The 26,592-nt window shown below is 37.3% G+C and overlaps 1 protein-coding gene across 4 annotated transcripts in view; it reads right to left on the bottom strand.

Annotated features, from left to right (window-relative positions):
* Nucleotides 1-4,927: 4,927 nt before the first annotated feature.
* RGS17 (regulator of G protein signaling 17) overlaps nucleotides 4,928-26,592 on the bottom strand; it is a 75,353-nt gene continuing 53,688 nt past the window's right edge. For 2 of the 4 annotated variants that reach the window (XM_035538847.2, XM_035538846.2), the window contains 3 exons: nucleotides 12,618-12,707; nucleotides 8,619-8,853; nucleotides 4,928-5,926 (listed from right to left, as the gene is read on the bottom strand). In XM_035538847.2, the coding sequence (XP_035394740.1) occupies nucleotides 5,738-5,926; nucleotides 8,619-8,853; nucleotides 12,618-12,707 (514 nt within the window). In that variant the 3' untranslated portion in view covers nucleotides 4,928-5,737. The remainder of the gene's footprint in view (nucleotides 5,927-8,618; nucleotides 8,854-12,617; nucleotides 12,708-26,592) is intronic. The other 2 variants (XM_035538848.2, XM_035538845.2) reach the window with 2 other exon arrangements.

The following is a 26,592-nucleotide window of genomic DNA, read 5'->3' as shown; positions in this document are numbered from 1 at the left end:
AGCGTGGTTTGAAGAATATAATTTATTATAAAAATGTGCAACTATCCATAAAAGTTTATTAGGCGGTCTATATTACAGTCACTGGAGGGATCAAAGTCAGGTTTTTGCTGCTCTCCCGTTCTTGGTCATGTCTTAACAGAAGGAGGCAATCAGACTTTACAGCTAAGTTACACTGATAGAATAACAGCAACTTCAGTATGTTAAATCAGCAAATTGTTATCTTCATGAGATAGTACCAATGGTGCAATATCAAAAGTAGGGGTAGTGCTTGTGCACCCAAGTGGTTCCAGTAGTCAGAAATGAAAGCCTGGGAGTTTTGTTCCACTGCAGGCATCCCAAAGCAATATGGACAACACAAATGCTTGTTATTTGGAATGTCAAACATTAAAATAAATGGTGGGATAAAAATGTTTTCCTATGATGCAAATGCACTGCTTTGAGTAAGGCTCTGACAAATTATGCTGTAACAATATTTTATAAGTAAAATTACACTTGAAGACCTCTGTGGAGGATGTGCAGTGTTTGCAGCTAGCCTGGCATCAATAAATAGTACAGACTGCTGCTCATGAACCTTTCTTACTGACAGCATCCCTTACGCTCACTGCCACCTGCCTGTGACATTCCCTGGACGCCTTCTTTTCAGAGAGGTAAAAAAAAAAAGATCAAATTTATACCTTTCATACACCAAATACTTCGGTATTCTGAGAACAATGAAAGAAATCTTGAGAGTTTTAACTGCTGTAGAGATCACTGCTTGCGAGAGAAATACACAGAGCTTGGGTAATTCAGAATAAAAAATGATTTAATGTAAAGCTTCTGGGAAGAAAAAACGCTTTTGTGAGTCAATGACTGATTGTCAGCCTTTGAATCATCTTTATTGTATTTCTGTTTTAAATTGGAAGGATGGATTTCCAGAGAGTGATAGTTTGTGGATAAAGGAAGGGGCAAAATCTGGCTTTTGGCATGACGTTAAGGTAATTGTTTCCCAAAAGTGCAGACAATGTTCATGTAAGTTCTTTTTCCATCTGATGTTGGCACCATGATCACATCATTCTTTCATCCCGCAAAGGTCACATCTGCTGGCAGAAGTATTCAGAACCAAGGTGAATGGGGATGAAGTTCCGTCACTGCAACGTGTGTTCAGGACAGAGGTGGACAGGGCTGGGAGTTTGTCACTGCAGCCACATCCTAGGCTGCTGTAAAGCTCTACTTTTGGATATCCCCAGAAATATCAACTTGGGTTGAGAAAAATCCCATTTTGAAGTTGGTAGTTAGACTTGGTTCCATTCAGCTTGGGGCAGACATTGCAGCTGTGTACGTGCAGCCACAGCTCTTTGCTTTGTTGGATTTGATGAGGACTCAGGCTGCTGCAGACTGTGTTAAGGCTGTCAGGAGCAGGCTCACAGGCATTGTATACCTGTGACCTTTACTCCTGGTGGTGCAGGGAGCCGCTGAAGTTAAGAGGCTTCCTTGTATGAGCTTTGGTTTTGAGTCAGTGCCGTGCAATACATATGCTAAATGGCTTTTGCAACACTCACTGGATATGGAAACTGCCTGTTCCTTAGCGGGCTCATAGTGTGGTCAGTCCAGCAAGCTGCTCTCACAGAAAGAGCTTCCTACCTCTTTTAGATGCTATTTCCGTGCTCAAGTGCTCCTTATGTTCGCATCTGATGCTAAGGGGAGTGAGTCTGGCATCAAGTGACGGTTCAAACCTGCTTAGTTAAGTTATAGTGTGGGTCTGCCGTATATTGTTGGTTTAGACCACAAACTAGCAGACACGTTGCGTGCTTGTAATTTAAGAGAGGGTATTATTAGCTGAAGTGTGATTTCTGCCAGCTCTCGGTGGTCCTGTGATGGCTCACGTGGATTCCGCAGGTGCTCGGGTGAGCTGTGTACCGCTGGGTGCACTGGATGCCGTACGGCCACACTTCCAGGGTATCCTGCCTGGGCTGGGCTGGCTGACAGGCACTGCAGTCACTTCCGTCACTGACTTCTCTTTTCTCCATCATACCTTCATTGTCATCCATACCATATTTGCCTTCAAGCTAATTTAAATATTCTTGATCTTATCTGTGTTTTTGTTTTATCCTGGGTATCCCAAACTACGTTTAGCTCAGTTATTTGAAAGTTGACTGCAAACAGCTAAGTTGAATGCATGCGTAATACAACATAGACTGAGTTTCTTCAAAACCTAAGAGTCTCAGGAGTGTACCCAAGTGCTTATTTGTGGCTATTTGGCATTAGGCTCTATTTGACAGAAAAGATTAAACACCAGGCAAAAATGAGAAAAAACATAACTCGCTTTCTGTAGTGTGCTTGCTATATACGTTTTCATGAAAAACTGAAATACAAGTTAAATACATACGTATTTTATTCCAGGCTATAGAATAAGTGTATTTAGGCAGTCTTTCAAAGTGTATTGTACACTGCATGCACAGTAAATCAGTTTAATAACTTGACTGTTTTACATTTTGTGTTCAAAGAACTGTATGACAGGCAATGAGATCATGTTATGGCACAATTTGTTGTCCTTTTGGACTATATCCGTTTTTTCATAAAATTTTGGGAAATCCAAACTAATAGATGAAATGTATATTAACCATTTTAAATATGAGCATTTGCTTCAAGAAGGAAACTTCATACAAGTTATGGTCAAATTATAAATCCCGCCAACTAGAGGATTTAAGACAAGAAAATTTGAGCATGATTTCATTGCAGTATTACACTGAAGATTGGTGTAATATGTATCAAAATAATGAAACAGTTTCCAAATACAGGTTTTGGAATCCTTTGCTATAAATCAAGATAATATTTTAGGGCCCACACGGTTAGCTTTAAAAATGTCCTTGAAAGGATGACTTGTCTGTGCTGACAAGAACTTCTACCTATGTGAAGTATCTTATAAAGATAGCTTATGACTAGCAGGTCACCATCAAATAGTAACATTGAGAATATTCAAGTCTACATTTGTAAAGACTTTTGCATGCAGTTTTGTCTCTTACACATTGTTTAGATGTGTGAGCTAAATGTTTTGTGCCTCAAACACCAACAAACTTGAAATTACACTATATACATATATACATATATGATGCTGTATATGTTTAGTACCACAGTAAATACAACTGTAATCAAATGATACTAGACATATGTAGGACCATAGTTAAATTCCAGTTAAGAAAAGAAGCCAGAAAAAAATCATTTTTTTCTAACAGTATTTCACAGTAGAAGGAGGCAGTCTTTTCTCACCGACTTCCCCCCCCTCAGGATTTGTAAACATCGTAGCTATTATTCTATCAGTATAATAATTGAATATTTTATTCATAATGGTAAGTAGCTAACCAACATGAATAAAGTTGTCATAACACAATAACACTTTCAGACAAAACAGTTATTTATTAAAAGAAACATTTATAAATATTTTGTCTTGCATTTTAAACTACATTTTCATAAATAACAATATTTAAAAGTGCTGAATATGGTAGGATAGTCAGCAACGCCACTGTAAACAGATTTGTTTTCCACTTTGCAGATTTTTTTTAGATCCCATTTTGTCAAACACTACAACAGTTAAAATATTTGCATAGGGAATAGAGAATAGCCCTTTTAATCATCTCCTGAATTCTATATAAATTACAAAACCAAATGAGTTTAAGAAACAGTTCATTAAATTGTTCGTATATATCCAAAAAAAGCACATAGGTTTCAAGTAAAAAGAATGATTAAAAAATTCCCCAGACTTGCTATTTGAAGCATGTTCAATAAATTAAAAAAAAAAAAAAAGAAAAAAGAAAAAAGAAAAAAAGAAAAGAAAAAGAAGAAAAAAAAAGAGAGAGAGAGAAAGAGGTAGTAAAATAAAGGAAAAAAAAAAAAAGCCCCAGGAAATAAACTAAGACCTGCATCCTACCAGCTACTGTATAGAGCCAGAGCAGCCTCGGTAGCAGCGGCTTCATCAAGAGCTGGCACCAGGGGCTGCCTGCAAGAAGCAGCTTGCTGGTTGGAGCCAAGTTTGTTGGGGCCAGATTCCACTCAGTTACACAACTGTAAAGCCTTTCAGTCCCATCAAAAGCAGTAGGGTTATGCTGTGTTTAGGCCTAGGAAAGTGAGAAGAACTTTGCCTCTTAAGTCTTAGTACAAGACCAGAGTTGTCAGTGTTAAATATATATATACAACCACACATGCATATATATATATTTAACAAGCATTCAAAGCAATCTCATGGTATGTTATTAGCAGTTTGTGAGGGATGCTAATGCTCATTTGTCTTGTATATGGTAGGTATGAAGATGTTGGGATTTTTAAGTTCCAAGTCACTGTCTCTTTAAACATCAAAATGCATCCTAAAATTGGACATTTTTTGATAAAAAGGCCAAGCAAACATCTATTAAAAACACCATGGCAGCAAAGTGATTCAGTACTGTGCTGCCTTAGCTCTAATTTAGGGCTCACTACAGGATTCTTTACCCAGGAAAAACACCCATTGAGTTTTGGTAGGCATTTTGCTTGGGTAAGGACTGCAGATTTAGGAGCCCTTGAAGTTTGGTTTAATATCACTCTCCAAACCCCTTGTTTTCAAGGAGTACTCAAAATCAATGAGGCTAGAAGTTAAGATAAATCTTCTTTAACCCGCCACCTTGTAAAACATTACTTTGTTTAAAAACATTTTTTTTGACTGGATTTAGCTCTCGAAAAAAATCTTACAGGACAGATGTAATTCATCAAAATGTTCTAAAATGCTCTAAAATGCTACATGTAGGCAGTCTTTTATTAAATTTCTTTATTCAAAAAACTAAATTATCAAGCTTTTGTTTGTTTGTTTTTCTTTTTCTTTTTTTTTTTCTTTTTTTCTTTTCTGAAGTACATAACATTATACAACAGTGTTAGAACTGGATAGCCAGTCTTTAATAAATCAATTACAGTATCTGACATCTGAAATGTACATTGAAAATCTTTGTTCTTTTAACAATTAAACAATATCAGCGCATAGATTGTGTCACCCAGATATGGATCCCTTTAAGTGGTTTGTGCTTTTTTTTCTCTCTTTCTTTTTGACATTGCAAACTCTGTAATGAAAATGCCACAGTTTTGGCAGTGAACAACCAGAGGAATCCTCCGCTTGATTTATTTTAAATAAACAGTGATAAATAGCTCTTTTTTTTTTTTTTCTGTACAGAAATATTGGCTTCAAAAAGTCAGTGTATTGTACTCAGTAGAGCATGTTGAGTAATGCTACACCTTAAAAATTGGCTTTTTTCAGTTAGTGATGTTAAAAAATGCAAGCCTCTTTCTGGTTTGCTGCAATTGTTTCTATGTACCATTAGACTGTATTGCACAAAAATGTTCTTAAATACAGATATAATTTATGTTATTGGATTAAATATTGCAACAACTAAGTGGTAAGTGAAGCAGTTTTACCTTGCACATGCAGTGTGAGGATACACAAGGAGACTGTTCATAAAACTACAAATACATCATTGCAATCTTGACTGCAGTTGGGTGAAAGGAGTGTGAAACAAATGTATTTTGGCAAATCCATTGTTCCCCTCCCATGCCATCTCAAGCAAGGAGGACCTTGGTAAAAATGTAGACATAGACCATAATATGTATTTGTTTCTTCACAGTAGCCTGAGTAGAGCTAAACTGTAGTTCTCCAGGAACCCAGCTCCAGATGTTATTAAACTACTTTTCTTCCATCCCGCCCACCCAAAAAAAATCAAGTTATTTTATTTGAAAATTAAAACTAAGTTTCAGACGTAGAGCCTGTAATACTTTCAACAAGAGACTTATAAATTTGAGAGTTCAAAAACCTTGGAAAAGAGTCTCTGTGCATTAGGGTGTATATCTGGAGTTGGGCATCTTCATACATATGAGGACTGGGATCCAGCAAGTTTCTGTTGATCACTTCTCTCACCCGGGAATCAAGACTAACCTGAAGGAGATGAGAATAGACTGATATTAAACAATAATGCTGGAAAGGATGTATACATCTCATCATTGCATAGGGCTCCACAGAATACCTAGAGCTTATCAATTTCATAGTTTATTCAAGTTATGCTGTTTGTCTTTCACAGCCAGCATTCTAAAATGACCACACACAATTACAAAGTCAGACAACTAACTCAATTTCAGTTTTGACCTGTTCTTTTCATCCATATTAAGAGCTGTAAAATTAAATTCCTCTCTTTAACAGAATAAATACAGTGCTGCTAAATAAAGCTCTGCAGTAACCTGGATCTCCCCAAATATGTTATTATATCTTAAAATGTTTTATCTTTTTACATATTTAGAAATATTTCTCACAAAGGCTTTTTTTTTCCCCCTTATAATTTGTGGTTGAATCTTTAGAAATTTCCTATTCAGCATTCTTATCTGGCTGTCCTACAAGAAGTTGTTTTTTGTTTTTTGTTTTTTTTTTTTTTCCAGGCATTAAACTTGTTACTTACAAATTACCCAGAGTTTTTAGTTGTTTTTGTTGTGCTAATCTCCCCATTAATACTGAATATTTCTGATTCATTTTTCTCTTCAAGATCTGTTAACATCTGGCAATTTATACTTTCAGGATATCATGTGTCCATATTGAAGTTGTTAGCAAGCTTCAGTTTTAGCTTCTGAAGGTGACACGTTGTCTTCCAGGCTATTTCTGACCCAGCTATTGTTCAGATTGACTTCAGTGCCTAACTGACTTAGCTGGGCAAGCATGCTGGGCTGTGTGGCCAAGCTTAACAAGCTGGAGGGGTTACTCTGATGGTGATTAAATGCTTTGAGACACAACAGCATGCAGGGGTGTAGCTTACATAGTTTTGAGCAGCAGTGTTGCAGCCTTGTCTTAGGAGTTTATTAAAATAATTTTAAATCCTAGACCACTGCCTATCTGTAGCATGGAAATGACATGCTAAGATTGAAGCAATTGCTCCCCCCATGACACACACACATGCGCATACACAGGCACTTATTTTAGCAAGACCAGTTTATGCAGCTAGCTAATTGACTCCTCATTATCAAATAAAAGGGCTGGGACAAAAAAGCTCAAATTTGGCAGAACGGCGGTGTCGTTTTGCCATTGAATATTGTAAAAGTTAATTGCAGTTATAGAGTGAAACAAAAATTAATTAGGGATCTGTTAATTCACATTGTAGTTTTTCCGTGACTCACTAGAGCCAGATGGCAAGAGTAGTTGCAATTATTAAAGTTATCTCCTTGGTAAACAGATGTATACAAGGTATTTGTTTAGTACACTAGGAGTTTCTGCCTCAATGACTTCATCACTGAGCAAGTTCCTATGTCAAAGTCCTCCTTTCGGTTCCTATGTCAAAAGGTTTCATCTGGAATGTGATGCTGGGATGAACAACAACTTTAAAGCTCCTATGCTGATCTAAAGCATTGCAAACTCTTCTTTGCCTCATGGGGTTTCCAGTAGGGGCAGGAGCAATTGGGATGATGACATCGACATCCTCACACATCCAGAGCATGAAGTTTGTGAGCAGGTTTTTTGAAACCCTAAGTCAAGCAAAACTACTTTAGTGTTTAAATTGTATCTGCTGGTTCATGGTGGCTTAGAAAGACAACTGAGTGTTCAGTACATATATGTGTACTAGAGACACATATATACTATCAGGAATACACATTATTATCTTGCTGTATTGGTAGTTGTCTCATTCCAAAGCCAAAGCACACATGGTGTCACAAGAGAAGGGAATGAAGTTAAAAATGGCTGGTGTCTTCCTTCATATGAATGAATTTGCAAGTTATTACTAAAAGCAGTGCAAAGGTAAAACGTAGCAAGCCAAGTCCACAAGTGAGCGTAAATTAGCATAATGCTATTGAGGAGAAAGTCAGATGCAAGACAAGGCAGAGTTGCTAAAGGTACATGACATGGCCTGAGAAACTCTTCTACAATGTCTTTATATTTATTTGTTTATTCCAAACTGTGATTTGACAGGGGATGCTTTTACTCAACTTCAGCTGAAGATCATTTCAGTTTTAGGATTGGAGGAAGTTATATATAATTTCCTAGATGTTATCATACCTTTCATTAGAGAAAATGTGATCTCACTTCTTAGAGATCAACTTAGACTAGCTGATCCCACATAGGAATAACCAGAGCAAGTTTTACTTTTTTTTTTCCCAGCCAGATGTTGCAGCAGATAAATCTGTGCTGATTATGATTTAAATTCCTTTATGTTGTACAAGACACAAACTGTGAATCTGTTTCATGATTGATTTGTTTCCTGTTAAATATTGAGTATTTTATTTGTCATATGATGCTGAAAATTTTGGTGCCATTTCTCCATAAATCCATTTCTATGACGTATTTCTTGTTTTTGGCAGGCACACTGCATTGCTAAGGTAGTATTCCCATTTCTCATCCTTCTGTTTCTGGAATTTCCCTTTTATTCCTCTCTTATAGAGAGCTTTGAGGAGTTGTGGGCAGTGATACTAAATGGCTTAGCACCTGTGTCAGCACTTGTTCTATCCCTTGCTTTGTGATCTAAACTTCCATAATAAGTATTGCTCTCATCTGATAGATCAGGCAGAGTTTCTGACCCCCCTCTGGCAATCCAGGGTATAGCATATCTGCTCTGGAATATCAGAAAATGCAAATCTAACATTTACAGCTTTACCTCTTTTGGTGAAAGTATAGAAATGTAATCTTCATAAATAAGTCTTGCTTTTTCTTCAATAACTTTCTTGTTCTGTTCCTTCTTTAGATCTTCACATGCAAGCCAGAAAAGCAGGTTCTCTTCACTATACTCTGTTCGAAGAAACTCTCTAAAAAGGTTCCTCCCAGCTGGTGTTTTCATCATCTTGTCAAAATTCTGAGCCCAAGACAAAATTTCATCTGCAGTAGGGTTTTGGCTGCAAAAGCAAAATATCATTACAAATATGCTTCTATTTTTGTAACAGTGTTTTCATACATTCATCCAAAATTCTCCTTTCAATTGCACTTTAGTCCAGAGTGAAAACTGGAAGCAATAAGGCTTCAGCAGTGACACGAGAATTTTGTTCACTCTTCACTTGTGCATTCATTATCTCAACAGCCCACTAAACTATGTTTAATATTAAGAGACGTGCACTTGGCTTTCTGCAAGGTTTCTACTGGTATTGTTCACCATCAGACTCAGAGAAATTTCCAGCAACAGGACTGAATTCCTGCTTCTGCATTTAAAGGAGATGTGAATTGAGGCAGCTGACAATAGGTTCTTTTTCATGATGGGCTTGGAAGACACCTGATGTCCCTGCCTGCTTCTGATAGGGTTTGGCCAATCACTGCCTGCCACACGATTTGGTTCAGCAAGGACAAGAAAAACAAAAGGCTCTTGGCAGCCAAGAGCATACTAATGAGGCCCAACAAAATAGTAATTCAGAGAGCTTTTAAATTAGCATATTTCTCTGTGCTTGTACCTAAGGGTTGCTAAGCTTCTCTCTGTTTGGTGCTATTGACCTGAATGATGATCTATTGGCATGGGATGTGATGGATGTTTCTGGCAAAACTGAAGAGAGAAGAAATGGGAAAAAATCCCCATTCCCATTTTCTGAAAGAAGCTATTTGCAGCTTGTAAGAGCGGATGCATGGGATAAGTGAACAGAAGACTAATTCGGGTCGCTAATCCACTAATGTACAAATCAACAGCCTGAGAAGGTCATACTCCAAGTTACTTAAAAAACAATTAAATGTGGTTTCACCCTTAACTCTGAGTGCTCATCCTCCCCTTCCTGATAGGATACAATGCAAGAGTTTTACTGGATGTTGTTAACAGTGTCTGTGCAATCATATTGCACAATAAGTGACATTTGTCCATACGATTTCAAGTCCATTTGTCAACTCCTAGTCTGCATGCAAGGCAGACTGGATGACAGGAAGCTATTCATGATAGTTTTTTGGCAGACCAAAAGATCTAATAAATGAGAAAGTGTTTAACATTGAAACTATCCAGCAAAACAGTTGTAATCTGAAGCAAAAATTATAAACATACAGATTTAAAGGTAAAAAGTCCTCTCTCTGAGGAGAATGAAGCAAACCTGCTGAAGTAGATGGAGCTGACAAGCAACCTGTGTTTGGAAGGCATCTTTACTACAGTTGGATGAAAGTAAAAACAATATGAAGAAAAGTACAGAATAAGGCCATTTTGATAAGGTTTCACTTATAAAGATATTTTTTTTTCCACTGTAAGGTATGTCATTTCATTAAAAACTGCTTTCCTGTTCCCTCTCCAAAATGCTAGTTTCCTGACGAGATTTGTGAAGAATACTCTTGTGCTATACCACTATATCAGTTTAAGGAAAGAATCACATGCAGAATCTCCAGTTTGATAAACTAAGGCTCATTTTTGTTTAAATAACTCATCCTGATGTTGGGAAATAGAAGAACAACTCCCTTTTTGAAGCCTTGAATTTAGTAGACATTGAAACCAGCCAAAACACTGCAGTGGGGCAGTGTCTGAATGTTCCTTGTTCCCAGGAAAGAAGAGGTAGATACTTACATGGAATATTTGAACCTCTGGATGTTCACTCACCTCCTGTTTGGGTGTAGCCCTAACATACAGCACATGATGAGGCCTGATATATGCTGGGAGCAGCACCATTAGGTTAAAATGTGAGTATCATGTGTGTGGGACACTATGGACAGAGTGAGACACGGGCCATCCTGCAGCCATTGTGACCTTTGGCTCTCATCTCCTGCATTTTTGCAACAGCAACTGTCTGGCAGTTTCTGCAGAATCCAGTAATTTAGGGGGTGGTGTAGACTGAAAGAGGTCTAAACTCATCAGTTCACCCAACAAGCCTTTCAAATGAATGGATCTGTCAGCAACTGAACTGCTAAGACTAGGATGTGCCTAGGAAGAAGCAGGAAAGGTGAGCACCCTCCCCATCAGCCAAGTAACTATTTTGCTCAGTCATGCATGAGTTGATGAACTTGCAAAGTTGGTGAATTTGTGAATTAATGAATTCATGAATAAATGAAGTTGTGAATCAGAATCTTAATAAGTTAGTCTCTTAAAAGGCTACTGAGATCATTTGTTTTTTACCTAATGAGCTCATGCAATGAAGTTTGATTCACCGAGTACCTTGTCCTGTAAATTTGACAAGTTCAGACAAACTAAGATACTAACTTTAGCTGATGGATGTTACCTGACATAAGTTTCACTAGCAGTGGATGCAAAAATGTAGGTTTTGCCATGGCCTAAATTCAGGTGCTCTGAGTATGGTCTGGAGTTATTGATCTCCATTGGATTACAGAAGGATCTTAAGTTATGTAGGATGCAGTTTTATATCATGGTTGAGCTGAATTAAAAAAAATTTGGAATTAATATTTAACTAAGTAATCTCTTTACCTGCTACCTCTGCACATTTTCCTTGAGTTGAAGAACCTCAGATGAATACCAATTCAGTGTAGTTTGTGGTGGGGGAGCAGAACTGGAGGCAAAAGAGGAGGGAGCAGAGATATGTCATGGGTGGCAAACCTCCTCCTCCCAAAAGGCAAGGAGCTGTTAAGTCACAGCTTTGAATTAACCACATCTTTGTCTTGTGAAGCCACGTCCTTACTTTCTGTTAATATTCCTCTGACAGACCTTTCAGGCTTCCTGTCCCTCTGCCTACCACAGACAATGACGTTGAGAACAGGATCTCAGCCATGCAGGCTGAGCTCCCTGACTAAACTCTGTTCTTCCTTTGCATGGCAAAGCTACAAGGCTGAGTGTTAAAGCCCATGAAACATATAATCCTAGATGGAAATGTCACAAAGTACCATAGATATGTTGTGACAGAGAGCTCCTGTAAGTTCTTTGCAAGTAACTTGAATTCTGGGGTGCTCAGCATAATATAACTGAAGGAAATAAATAGTTAAACCATACTCCTAAAACCTAAAAAAGATCTGTCAAATCAGTTCACTAGATGTTCTTTGTCAGTAAGAACAACAACAAAAAAAAGTCTATGCTACTTATATCTTGTGGAAATTTTTGATTTTGACCTCTCAAAAATGACTGTGAGTAGCAATGGATAGGCTGAGGTGATTGGATTGCTTTTAAAATCGATCATAGAGTTAGAGTTAAGTTAGAGTTAAATTTTAATTTACTTTTTATGGGATTAGAGAAGTCAAGACCACTGATAGTTTAGCATATTTCCCAACAGAATAAATACGGGCCCAACCTTCAGACAGAAACAGAAGCTCAGACTTTTAATTTGCCCAGCTTTCAGAGTATGTGTTTCCTTGGTTAATTCAGATGAAACCATAGTCCAAGCTGTTCTACAAAAAGTAGCCATGTTAAAAATCTGACTATAAAGTACACTTTTGCCCAAGTCAGTTTTTCTTCTTGTTTGGGTAAGCAGAAGAAAATGATCCCACAAATAGCATACACTTCCTATAGAGTCCCATAGATCAGTGGAACCATTCTTGCACCTCCCATTTCTTCCCATCATTCTTTACCAACAAATGTGAAACTGTAAGTAAGCCTGAATGTCCCTGTTGGCATTTCATATCAGGCCTCATTTTGCTTCCTTTTGTCTAGAAATTTTAGGAGGAAAAGTCATTAAAAGAATATTTCAGAAGCCTACAAAACCAAAACAAGTTAGTTACAGGCAAATTAAAAAGCATTTACTGGACAACAGTTTGACCAACTTACCATTCTTCTATGACTTGGATGCTCTCCATTTTGGTCGTATGTGTTGGTCTTCCTGCATTGTCTCCTCTATCTTCATTCCTAACAGTGAGGCTGCAATGTAGTACAACACTTTATTTTGTCTAGAGAAAGTTAATTTAAAACAATGACTACAGAAACGCAAACTTTCAAAAGATATAAATGTATGTAAAGTGTCATTTTTCACTCTTGCCCCTAAAATTTACACCCAAATCAAAATTTACATTTGGAGAGAAATGTTTTATAACATTTTTTTTTCCTGTAATAATGATGAATGTTAATTAACAGTTGGTATTAACATATGTGATTTTTATTTATTTATTTATTTACAAGCTGACAGTTTATCCACTGAAAAATTGAGAAGAACTTAGAGATCACTGTTGGAGTAATTTCACTTGGGAAATTTTGGATTATTTTTATTATTATTATTATTATTATTATTATTTTAATTTTTGGCTTCTCTTTCAAGCTGGTAACTTGCATCACTTACTTTTCTGTAAATGTCTTTTTAATTGGATTTGGTTCAGTGGTAGTGGCTTCCCCTGTGTGTGCTCTCTATGAGTGTTCTGGACCATGGTATTGCCAGCAAAAACACAGTCCCTGATAACTACTGAAATAAAGTGCATTTTGAATAACATCAGTATTCATATTAGAAAGCTGGTTCCAATAATTAAGCTTAAGAAGTGAAACAGAGAAAATGGAGATTTTCCTTCAGTGGGTGTTCCCCGCATATTCAACTGAGGGAAAACAAGCAACCAAGCAAAAAATTCTCCCCTCTTAGTCCCAACAAAACTCATATTTTGAATATTTAGTATTCATCATACAATGATGCTCTCAATCATTCCAAGTGGAGATATGCAAAAATACGTTGATAACATAAGTGTCCCCTCCCCCCCCCCCGCAACTGTAGTAACTTCCACTCAGTTCTAAGAAGAAATCCCAACTTTGAGACTTTCTTCTTAGCCCTTCTGCATTGATGAGTTTCATCAACATGTTCTCAAGCATTTGGCAGAGTGAATAGGGGATCTCAACTACTCTTCTGAAAATTGGCAGTTTAAACTTGCATGTAAAGCAGAGCACATATTAAGACTTAAACATTACAAAGACGTACACTTTCAAACAAAGCTGTTTGATACTGGTTGCTCCTTCACTTACCTGCCAAGACCTTAGTTCAGGCCCTTGATCCTGCTTTCCCTGTTACAGCGTAGGAATGCAGCTCCAGTGCTGCTAAGGTGTTAGGGTGTCATCAACTGCTGCAGGAGAAACAACACATCCTGAACTCTGGGGTTGGCAGGTAAAAAGCCCTTCCATCTCCTCTGACCTGTTGCTTGTCAGTCTATAGAGGGAGCACCCATGAAAACCGATGGGAGTTCCATATATAGAAGGAGAAAAAAAAGGGACCATCCACTTTCTGTCTTGTAATCTTTAAGTCCGCACATGTAACTGCTTAGGGTTTACTTTGCATCTGGTTGGAGCACAAAGTGAGGGCGAAGGAGAAGCAGGGGAGGCACAAAGCTGCTCTCCCTCCCTGCCTTTGCAGTCCTCCACTAGAACAGCATTCATTCGTGTTCTCCGCTGGGTTCAGAGAACTGACTGTCCTTTGGGCCATGGGGGTGTGACACAGCAGAAGCAGGAAACAGCTTGCGTCAGCTGGGAATGCAGCAGGGTGTTCACCTGAGTCCTTCAAAAAAAGGCTGCCCTTTTCTTTCTTCTATCACATGAGCAGTAGCTAAACCATACTGAGATAATTTACTTATTGGACAGTAGACTTATTGCAAGGTTTGGATGCAGAGTCTTACTGGAAGTGGAAGGTGACTGATCTGAGAGCAGCTAATCTGCCCTGCTACTTTAATTTGATGTCTGGGGTCAGATATTGATGGTTGTGCTCATGCAAAATCTGTGCTGAACTTGAGAAAACCAATATGGGTTGATGAAAGGGGAATACAAGTAGTGAGTAGGGAATAAGAAAGAGAAATAGAGAAATGGACGAGAAATCCATGTTGACCTCATTGCACGTTTTTATCAGAGGAGTAATGGATAGGCCCTATGCATTTTGATTTTCTGCAAGACTACATGTTGGTAAAAAGTTTGGATTGTGGGCCCAGAATGCAACGTACAGTTTTCTGGTATTTATACCAGTGTGATAGTGCGAAGGGCACACTTGGCCCTGATTCCTTCATCTCAGCAGTCATAGCTGAAGTTCAATGGCTGAAGTTAGTCAGCACTACAAAACAGGGAAGACTCTAAAAGAGGTGTTAGATGTGGTTGGACCAATTTCTCAAGTTTGGGTACTGTATTCAAAACTATGCTAAATTTATAATATATCTTGGCCTAAATTCTACATTATGTTTCTAGTGACAACAACTAGCCCTACATTTCAACTTTTATTTATCTACATCTGTCAAGACTGGAGTTCCATCGGATACATTATTTTTGCTATGTTTTTCCTGTGAAAGAAACCATCATTTTTATACAGAAGTACATTCAATTCAGACATGTTCTGTTTTCAGTCAAGGAACTGGTTCGTGTTAAGTTAGAAAAAAATACATTAAATATTTACACATTTGTGACTGTAAAGCTAATTTAAAAGCAGTCTTTAAATAACACTGATCACAATAACAGACTGCTACCTTTTACATCAAAATGACAACACTACATTGTTATTTGCTAAGTCGCTATCTTCATTTGAAAATACCCTATCTGCTCACATTTCTCTGTGGAATTCAAGCGTATCCTTCATACACTACTCCATCATGGAAGCTAGCTGATTATGGCAGAAGAATTATTTAGTGTAAAACTAAACTAACTAAAAGCAACAGGATGATCAACAAATGGCCTTACATATTTAAGGCTTTGAGAAAAAGGAAATTGCTGAGAAGCCTTATAAAAAAAATAAAAAGTAGTTAAATAAAAGAGAGGTGTTCTAGGGAGACATCTGATAGAAATTAACATATATGGCACCCATTATTATGTATTAATTAGAATATATCCAACAGAGATCTTTAAAATTTAGAGACACAAATTATCTATAATAAAACTGCAACAAAACTACTAAGGGATTAAAAAGAGAGAGTTTGGGCTGCCTAATGGAAGAGTTAAGTGCAAAGCACAAGCAGTGGTTTGTTTTCTGTTCTTTTGGAAGGTTTGTTCTACCCATATTTGTGCTGACTTTATTTATAAGTATAAATAAGTGTAAGTACTTCAGTAAGCCCAAGTACTTGACCTTGATGTTGCTTTCAAATATATCTTGGGTTCTTGACACTTATAAAAGTAATAGTTACTTTAACTACTGCAACAGTATTATTATGAGTAATTTATATTTGAAGTCAGTACAATTCTATTTTGCTACTTCAGGAACCTTATAAGTAAAAATGTTAATGTCCAGGGATTACATGAAGATGTATACAAATTGAAAATATTACCATATACAAGGTTAAACTGGTCTGGGTTCCTAGCTGATGTGTTTTTGGAGAAAATACTGGGATTCAGAAGACCAACATTTATTTATTTAGCTACTATTAATCACCTGTTAATATCCATGTTCAGAAATTAAATAGTTGTTCTGTTGAGTAATTACTTTAATAAAAATATATTGCAGCCCACTGGTGCACGGTGAGGTAAAAAAGGCAAGCTAATTGGATAGAATCATCAAGAGAGTTGGAGTCATTGAAGAGCAAGGACCTCACTGCCTGTCCTTCAAGGTGTTTCCTGCCAATGGTTTTAGCCTTTTTAAAAAGCTGGTTAATTTCTCTGCTGCTGCACTCACCTATACTGCCACTAAGAAACTGAAAATTAGTTAGAGCTTGGACCTAATCTTTCATTCTATGTATATATACATATATACACGTATATGTACATGAGTAGTCTTTCACTGTTTCCCAAACATCAGATCCTTATATACCAGTAGCCTAAATCTGGTGAATCAATGAAATTACTGTTATGGCAAGAAAATTGCCATGGTGACAGGTGCTAAGACCAATACTCTGCCAGTGCATGGCTACCACTAGTTACTATTTACTCAGGTATTTTCTGGGTTATATGCATCATATGCAGTATATCATCCCAGTGTTTTGCAATTATATCTGGCATTGAAGACTGACAATTAAAACCTGTCCTCTTAGTGGCATTTATTGTGTTGCCATGAAGATAAGGAGTAGAAATCAAACGGGGACATTGTACACTTATTTGGTAGGCTATTGGGTTGCCATTCAGGAGATCAGTGCTCAGTTTCTACTTCATTGCTGATGACTGTATTTTGGCCTGAATCTGTGTGTGTAATGCAGTAGGGCCACAATCCTTTTAGCCACTGCTGTAACACAACTGCATTTTTTACTTCAGCCAAAAGGCCACATAAGTCAGTTGCACACATATAATCTGAAGGCAGAATTTGGTTTCCAGGTAAAAATCAATATTCATTTCAGGGCCTCTGGATAACAGATGAATGTTCTGACATGTTTCTTTCACAGGTTTACCCTCTGAAAGAGTACAGCTTGCTGACACTACTTTTCACCTATCCTACTCCTAGGAAATTTTGTTATCATTGGATCAAAAGACAAAATATTTTTAGGTCTTAGGTGCAAGACCCAGGAAGGATTGTTTTGACGCTTGAATCCAGCTTCCAGTTTAAGCAAACTATGTGCAGGACTAACATAACTTAAATAATAGTGATTTAGTAGGTGTAGATTAAATGGAAAGTTTTTTTTTTCTTGGAAAGGAAAGGAAAGGAAAGGAAAGGAAAGGAAAGGAAAGGAAAGGAAAGGAAAGGAAAGGAAAGGAAAGGAAAGGAAAGGAAAGGAAAGGAAAGGAAAGGAAAGGAAAGGAAAGGAAAGGAAGGGAAGGGAAGGGAAGGGAAGGGAAGGGAAGGGAAGGGAAGGGAAGGGAAGGGAAGGGAAAGGAAAGAATAAAGAGAAAAAAGGAAAAGAAAAGAAAAGAAAAGAAAAGAAAAGAAAAGAAAAGAAAAGAAAAGAAAAGAAAAGAAAAGAAAAGAAAAGAAAAGAAAAGAAAAAAGAATGAGATCAAGATATATTTGGGATTTCAAAATTCCACTGGCAGACAATATAATGTGGCCCTTTACCTGAAAATGTTGAGAAACTCAGGTCAAATTTGCCAAACAGATTCAGCCATTAAATGTTTTTTTCAGGGTGATCTGGAGGAGGAGAAGCCCTTTGCTAAACCAGGAGGTTAGTAGATTCATTGAATGGTTTGAAACACCCTCACTGTGGGACTGCTGTGGGGTCTTTCAAGATGTTCTGCTGAAATTATTCCACTTGGTAAAAGTAAGAGGTTATATGAGGTGGAAATAAGAGACTCTTAATGGCAAAACATTGCATAATGAATAATTATATTTTATATGAAGTACAATATTTTTATACCATTGAGGGGAGAGCCTGAAAACAAGAACATATGATCACTGAATTTTCCTGAAAAGAGGAAAATGTGTTTTTGAGTACTCTGAGACAAAGATGGGCAGTAATCCTAGATCTCTGCCCAGCTGGCTAAATACCTTCACTCTTCAGTATAAAATGTTAGTGCCCCTTCCTGTCTCCAAGCTCTTTGATTCCTTCATTTTATTTTTATTTTTATTTATTTTTTAATAAATGTCTGATGTAAAACATGCCATATGAACAGAAATATATTTTTCCTGGGTTTAATTTGGATGCAGAAAAAGTGCATGCTGGTATCTCCTGCCATTTTTGATTGTGCATCAATCTGATCAGACTTTTTTCAAAAGTTTAATTCAACAGTCAGTCATTGAAAAATCAGCATATTTGCACAGCTTTGTTCAGCTGCTGAGGCAGGCTCTGGTAGAAGTCAAAGATGGATGTGGTCTCGTGATGCTGTATGGCACTAAAACAGACAACTATACTGGCACCCTTTAATTTCTTCATGAAACAAAGGGTAAAATTATCTTCTGACAACTCCTTTCTTCTGACAGATGGAATAGTGAAGCTTGAAGGCAGTGAAAACTATGCAGGGCTGTGTTTATGACCAGAGGAGTATGATGATTTTACTATATTGAATAAATCAAAAATAATGAAAAATAGCTGCAATATATTTGTGATCCGTTTGTAAAGAACAATAAAGCTATGTTAATCTCATAATTTAGGCAGAGCCTAGTGTAGTAATGCTATCTTCTATCTCCCATTTAATGTTGCAAAAATAGGTATTTGTCAAAAGGATTTTTAAAAGAGCTTTTTTTTTTTTTTTTTTTTTGGTAGCTGAGAAAAAGATGAGAGCTGAGAAAAAGTTAGGAAGGGTTGATTTTTGATACAGTAAGTGAAAAAATTTAGAATAATTAGTTTGAGAAACACTTAACTAGAGTAATGATTTTTGTCAAGAAGTGATGCCCTCCACTAGATATTTTCATAGGGGATGCATGAGACATAAAAGCCATGTGTTATGATCTCTTATCTCTGACCTCTGAGAATTTATATCCTTGTCAGTAAGAATTGCAAGACAGGCTAAAGCATTTAGATTGTTGTAATACCAATATATGCAAAGCATAGAAATGCAGAGCAACCTTCAGCCAAATTAGTAGCACTAAATGAATTCTGGAGCAGAGGCTCCAGAGAAAAAAACCCTGGTGACAAAGCCAGCATAAGTGATGTACATCTAGCCCACAGAAAGACATAAATCAGTTTAAAGTGCTTATTTGTTATTTCAATATATATATATACATTGATTGTCTGCAAGAAACTGAAGTGGAAGCGGTGGTCAAGAGCCTTGGGAATCATTTACAGAATGATTACAGGTCTTAACTAAGGCAGCAGAACACGATCATCTTTGTCGAAAGGTAAAGCAGAAAAAAAAAATGTGAAGGAATTTATTTTAGAATTAGTGTCCTTCCTAGTTCTTTAATGAAATAAAATTTACAGATCTTCATTGAATTCAGTGAAGAAATGTAGGATGTAAAATTTTATGTTGAATACATGTTAGGATCTTAGAGAAAAAATAGCTACATCCTTCTTTGAGGCCTTGAATTGTCTCATGCTTTAAACTAAATGAGGGAGATTGTGTTTAGTAGACTGCCACAGGAAAGAAGCCTGTTGGGGAAAAGCCAACAATTACCATAAGGCTATAATCAGCCTACTTGGCAGTGTCCACTGAAACTATAAACTCCTTTCAAAAAGTCCAGGTACCTGTGGTGCTAAGTTTCCTGAGTGCCAGAGTTACATTTGCCTTAAATGAAAAGATGGCGCAAGAGATATGTATGATACAAATTGTTTCTTAAAAAAATAGAATAATAATAATCAAAACAAACCTACACTCTACCTTGGACTCAGCTATTTTAGAGTGAAAAAAAAGTGTTTGCAAAGAGAACTTGAGGTCCGATTCTGCAAGCTTACCTCATATAAGAAAAAAAAAAAAAAGCAATAATTTTGTTTAGTTTTGTTTTTAAATAACACAAGTATTTGCAAGGTTCAAAGGTTCTCTCATCCTGGAGATTTTATATTGCAGCTAAAAAAACTCTAATATTTCAAAGCTTCAGTGAGGGAAAGGAATGTGCAGTCACAAACTTCCAAGTTCATGTGTTCAGTTTAGTTCAGCTTGCACCATGATCGCAACATTCTGACATGTAACCATAAAAGCCACAATGATAACTAGGTGATAACTGATAACTGGCTTTTTTTTTTCTTTTTTTTTTCCTTCTCATAGGTCACAAAAGGTAAAATAAAAATGAACCAGATGATAAAACAGACACTTTCTTTCTTCCAATGGCTAGAACACATTAAATTTCTCCCTTTCCAATTTTTCTTGGTGGTATTTTTTCTGTTTGATTCATATTGGTATGTTGTAGTGTGGTGTACTTCAGATTTTTCCTCTTTTTCCATCTCTTTGTTTGAAGAGCATACAGCTGAGATACGGTATGTAACAGACAGTTGGGCACTTGTGTGTGCTGTGAATGAGCTTTCAACTAAAAAGCTTAGTGCCTGCTCAAGATCCAGTAATAGTAAAGGCAGGCAGACTTCTGGCTCCCATATGCATCTTTCGGCATACCGTAAATCCTGGGGGCCAATGGGAAACTCAAGGTGGAAATTTTCTGGTCAGATTTTCACTAATGGGTACAGAAGTTGTTTCACAGCCCTTTGTACTGTGGTGTAGTAGGGAATACAGCTGACTGAAACTGAGTTTGTATTGGGTACAAATTGACAGTTGAAGATAATTTACTTCTGAGTTGGATTTTAAACACTTCATTTTCCACAAAACAGCATTTCTGAAAAAGTAAGTTTCAGATTCATGAAATTTCATAATTTGTTTTGATACTCTTAAAATCATTTTTCTTCAATTATACAGTAAAATAATCTGTAGTTTTGGTTTCATTCACTGCTAGTAGGTGCTAGTTACTATGACAAACTGCTAGTTACTAACAACAAACTAGTCATTTAAATTTATTTCCAGCTAATATAATCAAAAATACATTTAAATGAATTATTGTGTTTAGATTTATTAAAGTGCTTGACTTTAAAAAGCTCTTTAAAAAGTTACATTGTCGTAGCAGATTTTTTTTCCCCCAGTAATCTCTCTGATAATTAGAAAAGAGATTTTCTAATAAGAAAGCAGTTAACAAGAAAATCCAAAGGCTGTAACTCTTAATTTCATGATACCTGGAGCCTACTAGTTTATCTCTCAGAGTCCTGCTAATACTTTTTCACCTTCCATTAGAGTCATGTTTGTGCTAAGCATTATTGAGAGAAGTTTGAAGAGCAATGCCTGAAAGAATCAAAATCCCAAAACACAACAAAAACTGCATTTGTTTTGTGTGTTATTTTGAAGTATCCTTGCTTCCCTAAATCAGTCATGAGATTCCTAGACAAGTGGCTGTGAAGTGTGTGAAGACAGGAGTGAAGAGTTATCTGCATCCTTCCAATACCTAAAGGGGGCCTACAAGAAAGCAGAAGAAGAACTCTCTCAGGGAGTGTAGTGACAGGACAAGGAGTAATGGTTTTAAAGTATAAAAGGGTAGGTTTAGATTAGATGTTAGGAAGAAATTATTTACTATGCGGGTGGAACAGATTGCCCAGAGAAGCTGTGTATGCCCTGTCCCTGGAAGTGTTCAAGGCCAGGCTGGATGGGGCTTTGAGCAACCTGGTCTACTGGGAGGTGTCCCTGCCCATGGCAGGGGGATTGGAACGAGATGGTCTTTAAGGTCCCTTCCAACCCAAAGCATTCTATGATTCTTTGATGATCTGTGGCCAAAAAATTTTGTGCCTACACACAAGTATCTTGGCCTGTTTGCTGCAGTATTTCTAATACCTACAATGCAGCAGCAATCCAGACGTGACTAAGGAATTGCTGACAATTAACCTGTCTTTGTTCGTGCTGCTTTTGAAGTGCTCTTTGCACTTTTCTGTGTGAAGAGCTAGCTGCTAGTTCTGCAAGAAATTTGAGAGTTTAGAATGATATACACTTAAAACACTGTAGATGAAGAGGAGGGGAGTCCTACCTTTCTTCCTCATGAAATTTTGAACTAAGGTGTGTGAATGCTTTTCTTAAAAGGATTATCATAAGGCCAACCCTATTTTAATTCAGAAGCATGAACTTCCCCCTGAAAAATAAGAAATTTCTCAGTTTATCTGAGATTGTATGTTTCTGGCGTGCTTTGAAGGTGGGGGAGAGCAGGCTTTTCAATAGCAGTGCTTCCTTAATACTGTGCTGGATTCAGGGTAATTGGTCAAAGTCATTACAGATGCAACTACAAACCATAAAAGAAAAAAGAGATCAGTAAAAATTAACGTTTCAGTTATCTGCATCATCTCAGTCTATTAAGGTCTGGTCAGTTAAGGCATCTAGCTCTGTTCTGATGCTCTTACCTTTGCTGTGCTACTCCTTAGCTTGAGTAAAAGCGGAATTGAAACCAAGTGATCTACTGCTTGAGAGTATAATCATCTCTTTGTTAATGGGAAGTCTTGGACAAGATTTTAGAGTTTATGTAAGATCATTATATAAGGTCATTATATAAGGATACAATATAAATTGCATCCCACATGCCACTGTGAAGGTAAATCATCTTTATGAAAAATGAATGCTAAGCTAAAGTCATAACGGCTCAGCAAAATCAGTACCTAAAAAGGTTTGAGCAAATCTACAGCGCTCCACTTCATTCCTTTTCCAGTATATTTAATAATTTAAAATGTAACAGATCTAAAATCTGATAACTTTTTCTGTTCATAAGGGACAGTTGAACTAACAGTCTCTTTTTAAAGCCGTGAGCTATATCATCCTGCTGTATTTTCCATGAAAGTAGAAATCAGTATAAATTCGGCAGACAAAGCTTTCAAATTTGTCCAAACTCTGCATTTTCCTATTGGAGCCCACAAAGAATTTGAAAGCAAGGCCTTGTAGAATTAAAAATTCAAGTGTTGATATGTCTTCTGACAAAGATTGATATTTGCAGTTTGATCTTTGATGCAATTTTTCAACCAACTCTTTCTTCTTGTGGAAAATGTTCAGAAGCAGTTTGATAGAGGAGAAGCTAACCTGCTGCAAAAACTCCTGACAGAAGAGGCATATTCCTAAGATACCCACAAATATATCCACAACAACAAAAGTTTTGCAAACATTCAAGATCTGAGTTTAGTCTTTCCCCAGTCAAACACAGAATCACAGAACCACATCATGGCTGAGGTTGGCAGGGATCTCTGGAGGCCGTCTAGTCCAAGTCCAACTCAAGCAGGGACACCCAGAGAAGGCTGCCCAGCACCATGTCCAGGTGGCATCTGAAGAGCTACAAAGAGCCCCACAACCCCACAACCTCTCTGGGCAACCTGTGCCAGTGCTTGGTCACCTGCACAGTACAGAAGTGCTGCCTGATGTTCAGAGGGAACCTCTTGTGTCCATTTCTTGTTATGAATCCTCTTGTTCTGGGTCTGGGCAACACTGAAAAGAGCCTGGCTCTGTCTTCATTGCACCTTCCCTTCAGGTCTTTGCACACATTGATAAAAAAAGAGTAAAAATATTTACATTTCAGAATATATATATATTTTTTTCTCAGTGAAAGAGGGAGATATTCCCAAGATCAATGACAGTAAATTCAGGCTAAAGAGTATCTGAAAGCAGTCTTGTCCTTTTTATGGACAGTCTTTCAGAAAGCCAAGGCTTGCTGAACTTGCTTTTCTCCTCTCTTCTTGTGTGACTGATTTAATCTACCTAGCTACAGATATTGCAGCTCAGCAGGCATCCAGAGGCAGATGGAAACTACCAGTGTGCACTGTACTTGAACTTCTGAAATAAAGGACAGTATCTTCCTCAAAGTTAGACTAGTACTGAACAAAAGTTGCAACTGTGCAAAAGAAGAAAAAAATGGTGACTTCCTAAACTCTCCTTTTTTTTCTCAGAAGTATTTTGTTCTTCTTAAAATCTTTAAGAAAAATATGTTTTCTGATGGATTCTACTGCAAGGAGATTATATTACTTTTACATAATGATAGCCACACCAGAAGCTATTACATCTTTTGGGAACTTTGAGTCTCCTCTAGGATAAATTATTGACATTTTTGGTCTCACATATGGAATGTAACGTTTGTATACATAAGAAATCCATTGATGCAATTTGACTAAGTTCCCTTGCCACTGATTCTTAATATAATTGCTCTGGCTTTGTTTTGTTACAGTAGGGTTGGTTTCTGCTTTAGGCAAGATTCAACTTAAGGGTGTATTTCTCTTGTCAGGTCACCCAACAGCTCACTAGTCTGGCTGTCAACTTCATTCCTTCCTTCCGAATAAGATTACCATTCATATCCTGTTTTGTACAATGGATACGTCTAATTACTAGACAATCTGTAGTGTCCTTACTCCTGGCTACAGCTATTTTGCAAGCAATTCCTTCATATACTTGACACAATTAAAAGTGGCAGTTGTCTAGTGTTCAAAGAAATAGAAATTATGCGAGGGTAACTGGATGAATAAAAGCCCTCCAATTCGTTAGTAAGCAAGCCTAATGGTCTCAGTTTATTCAGATAAATGAGTCTAGTCTCGATTTCCATAGTGTTTTTGATTATTCTTGGTTTAAAGGGATGAAGATAGCAGCAGCAGTAAAGAATTCACTCTGACTAGGGTCACTCCTTTGCTTCTGTAGATTTAGTGGCTGTTTCTAAATGGAAGAAGGTGAATTGCAGCATTCATACTAAATTCATAATTTTTCATAAAGTGTTTTAAAATTCTTCAATTATAAAGGGCTTTATGCATTTGTAAAGTGTAATACCTACCATGATGCTTATGAATAGATTATTTTATTTATGAAATTAACATGGGCCAAACTAGTTTACACTTATCCACACTACAATCGTATATGATGGGGATCTTCCACTTAACATTTGTCCACCTAACAAGCTGGAATTACAACTGTCATGCCAGTCTGTATTTAATACAGACAAGCTTCTGTTATGATGGATGCCAACTTCTGGGTTCCAGATATTGTTAAACAAGTTGCTGAGCTGACAAGCACTTTCAACAAATACCAAAAGGGACTGTAAAGAGCAAAAGGAATATCCATTGCTCCATAATGGGTGCTCAGTATCTGCCAGTATCAGGCCTAAATCAGCTACTTTGGAAGAGCCAGAATTACCACCTAGACCAATAAGTGTGCTATGAAATTATTAAGAGTGACTAGACAAGATTCTCATCTTCTTTGCCTTTCTGCGTCCCATAATGAATATCTGACCCACTTTCAAGTGCGAGGATCTCCATCACATAAGTGTTATCTACTAGAGGTGCAGACTCATTTCCATGATACTTTTTCTCATTTTTTCTCTTAAAAGCACTAGGCATTTATTCCTGTTTTAACTGACATTTTAAACCGATTTGGAATGATACATGGTTAAAAAATAAGCCATCATAAGATGGAAATTTTGCTGCTAACAGATTTAAGTAGCCTAATATTTTTCCCCTTTCAGCTCAGAACTGCAGGCTGCATTTATTCTTGCAGGGGTTGGGAGAGTTCTCTGGCGCTGAGGCTTACGGACAGCCCATAGCTCAAATCCATAAATACCATATCCAAAACAGGGGTGGGTTCTGCACATGCAATAGGTCACTGTCTGAAACTGTGCCAAAACTGACAGGGAGGTACCAACTGCTAACAATTTAACAGTATGACTGATTGCTTGAGCCCATATTGGCCCCTGGACCTGTTTAGTTTGCTAATATAGATGCAGCGAATGTGTTTAATTTGAGTAAGATTTTGTTGGCTTTGTTTTTGCATTTAAATATTTAAGCCCTTCTTACACTGCATGATGAATAAAGCTCTGAGTATTTGCAATGTCACTTTTTCTCCTTTAAAATGACACCGTCTGTAACAAACCTTAGTTGAGCTTCTATTTTGATCTCTGACCCATTTTGATCTTTCACATCTGCATTTCTGTGTTTTTCCACAGACTCCTAAGTTAATGCATCCCTGTGTAAATATATAATTGACAAATTTTCAATAAGGAAAAAAAATAATAATAATAAACAAAAAATCTGGGGAGATTTCAAAAGCTTCATACTCCTAACAACTGAAGATCACTGAAACTGTAGCACAAACTGGACTCAGGCATCCTCAGCACTCGTTTTTATTGTTTTTGTGTTTTTTTTTCTTTCTTTTTTTCCACAGCAACAGTCAAGCTGTGTGCTAGTGACAGAAAATCTGTCCTGACATTATGAATCTTCCTTCAGACACCATTCTGCAGACATCAGGCTGAACAGTATTTTGGCACAGGCAGGTGGGAAACGGGCATGAGTGGTGAGGGAGAGCCAAGATGCTGATGCTCTGAAGCTATCCATCTCTTAAACAGCCTCCAAGGAGGCCTCCAGCCTCAAGCTGCTGTACCCCAGTGGAGGTGATTCTGCCTTCACTTTCTCCTCCTCTAGTCTCCTCAAGAGCAGCTGTCCCTGAATACACCCTGCATGCTGTGCCAGGACAGAATCAACATCATTTTCTAAAGTTAACTAGATTTAGTCTGCTTTTTCCTTCTAAGGAGCTACTG

The sequence above is a fragment of the Cygnus atratus genome, chromosome 3 (genome assembly GCF_013377495.2).
Source record: "Cygnus atratus isolate AKBS03 ecotype Queensland, Australia chromosome 3, CAtr_DNAZoo_HiC_assembly, whole genome shotgun sequence".
NCBI lineage: Eukaryota > Metazoa > Chordata > Aves > Anseriformes > Anatidae > Cygnus > Cygnus atratus.
Note: the sequence above shows the minus strand (reverse complement) of the source record. Positions and strands in the feature narration are given on the sequence as shown.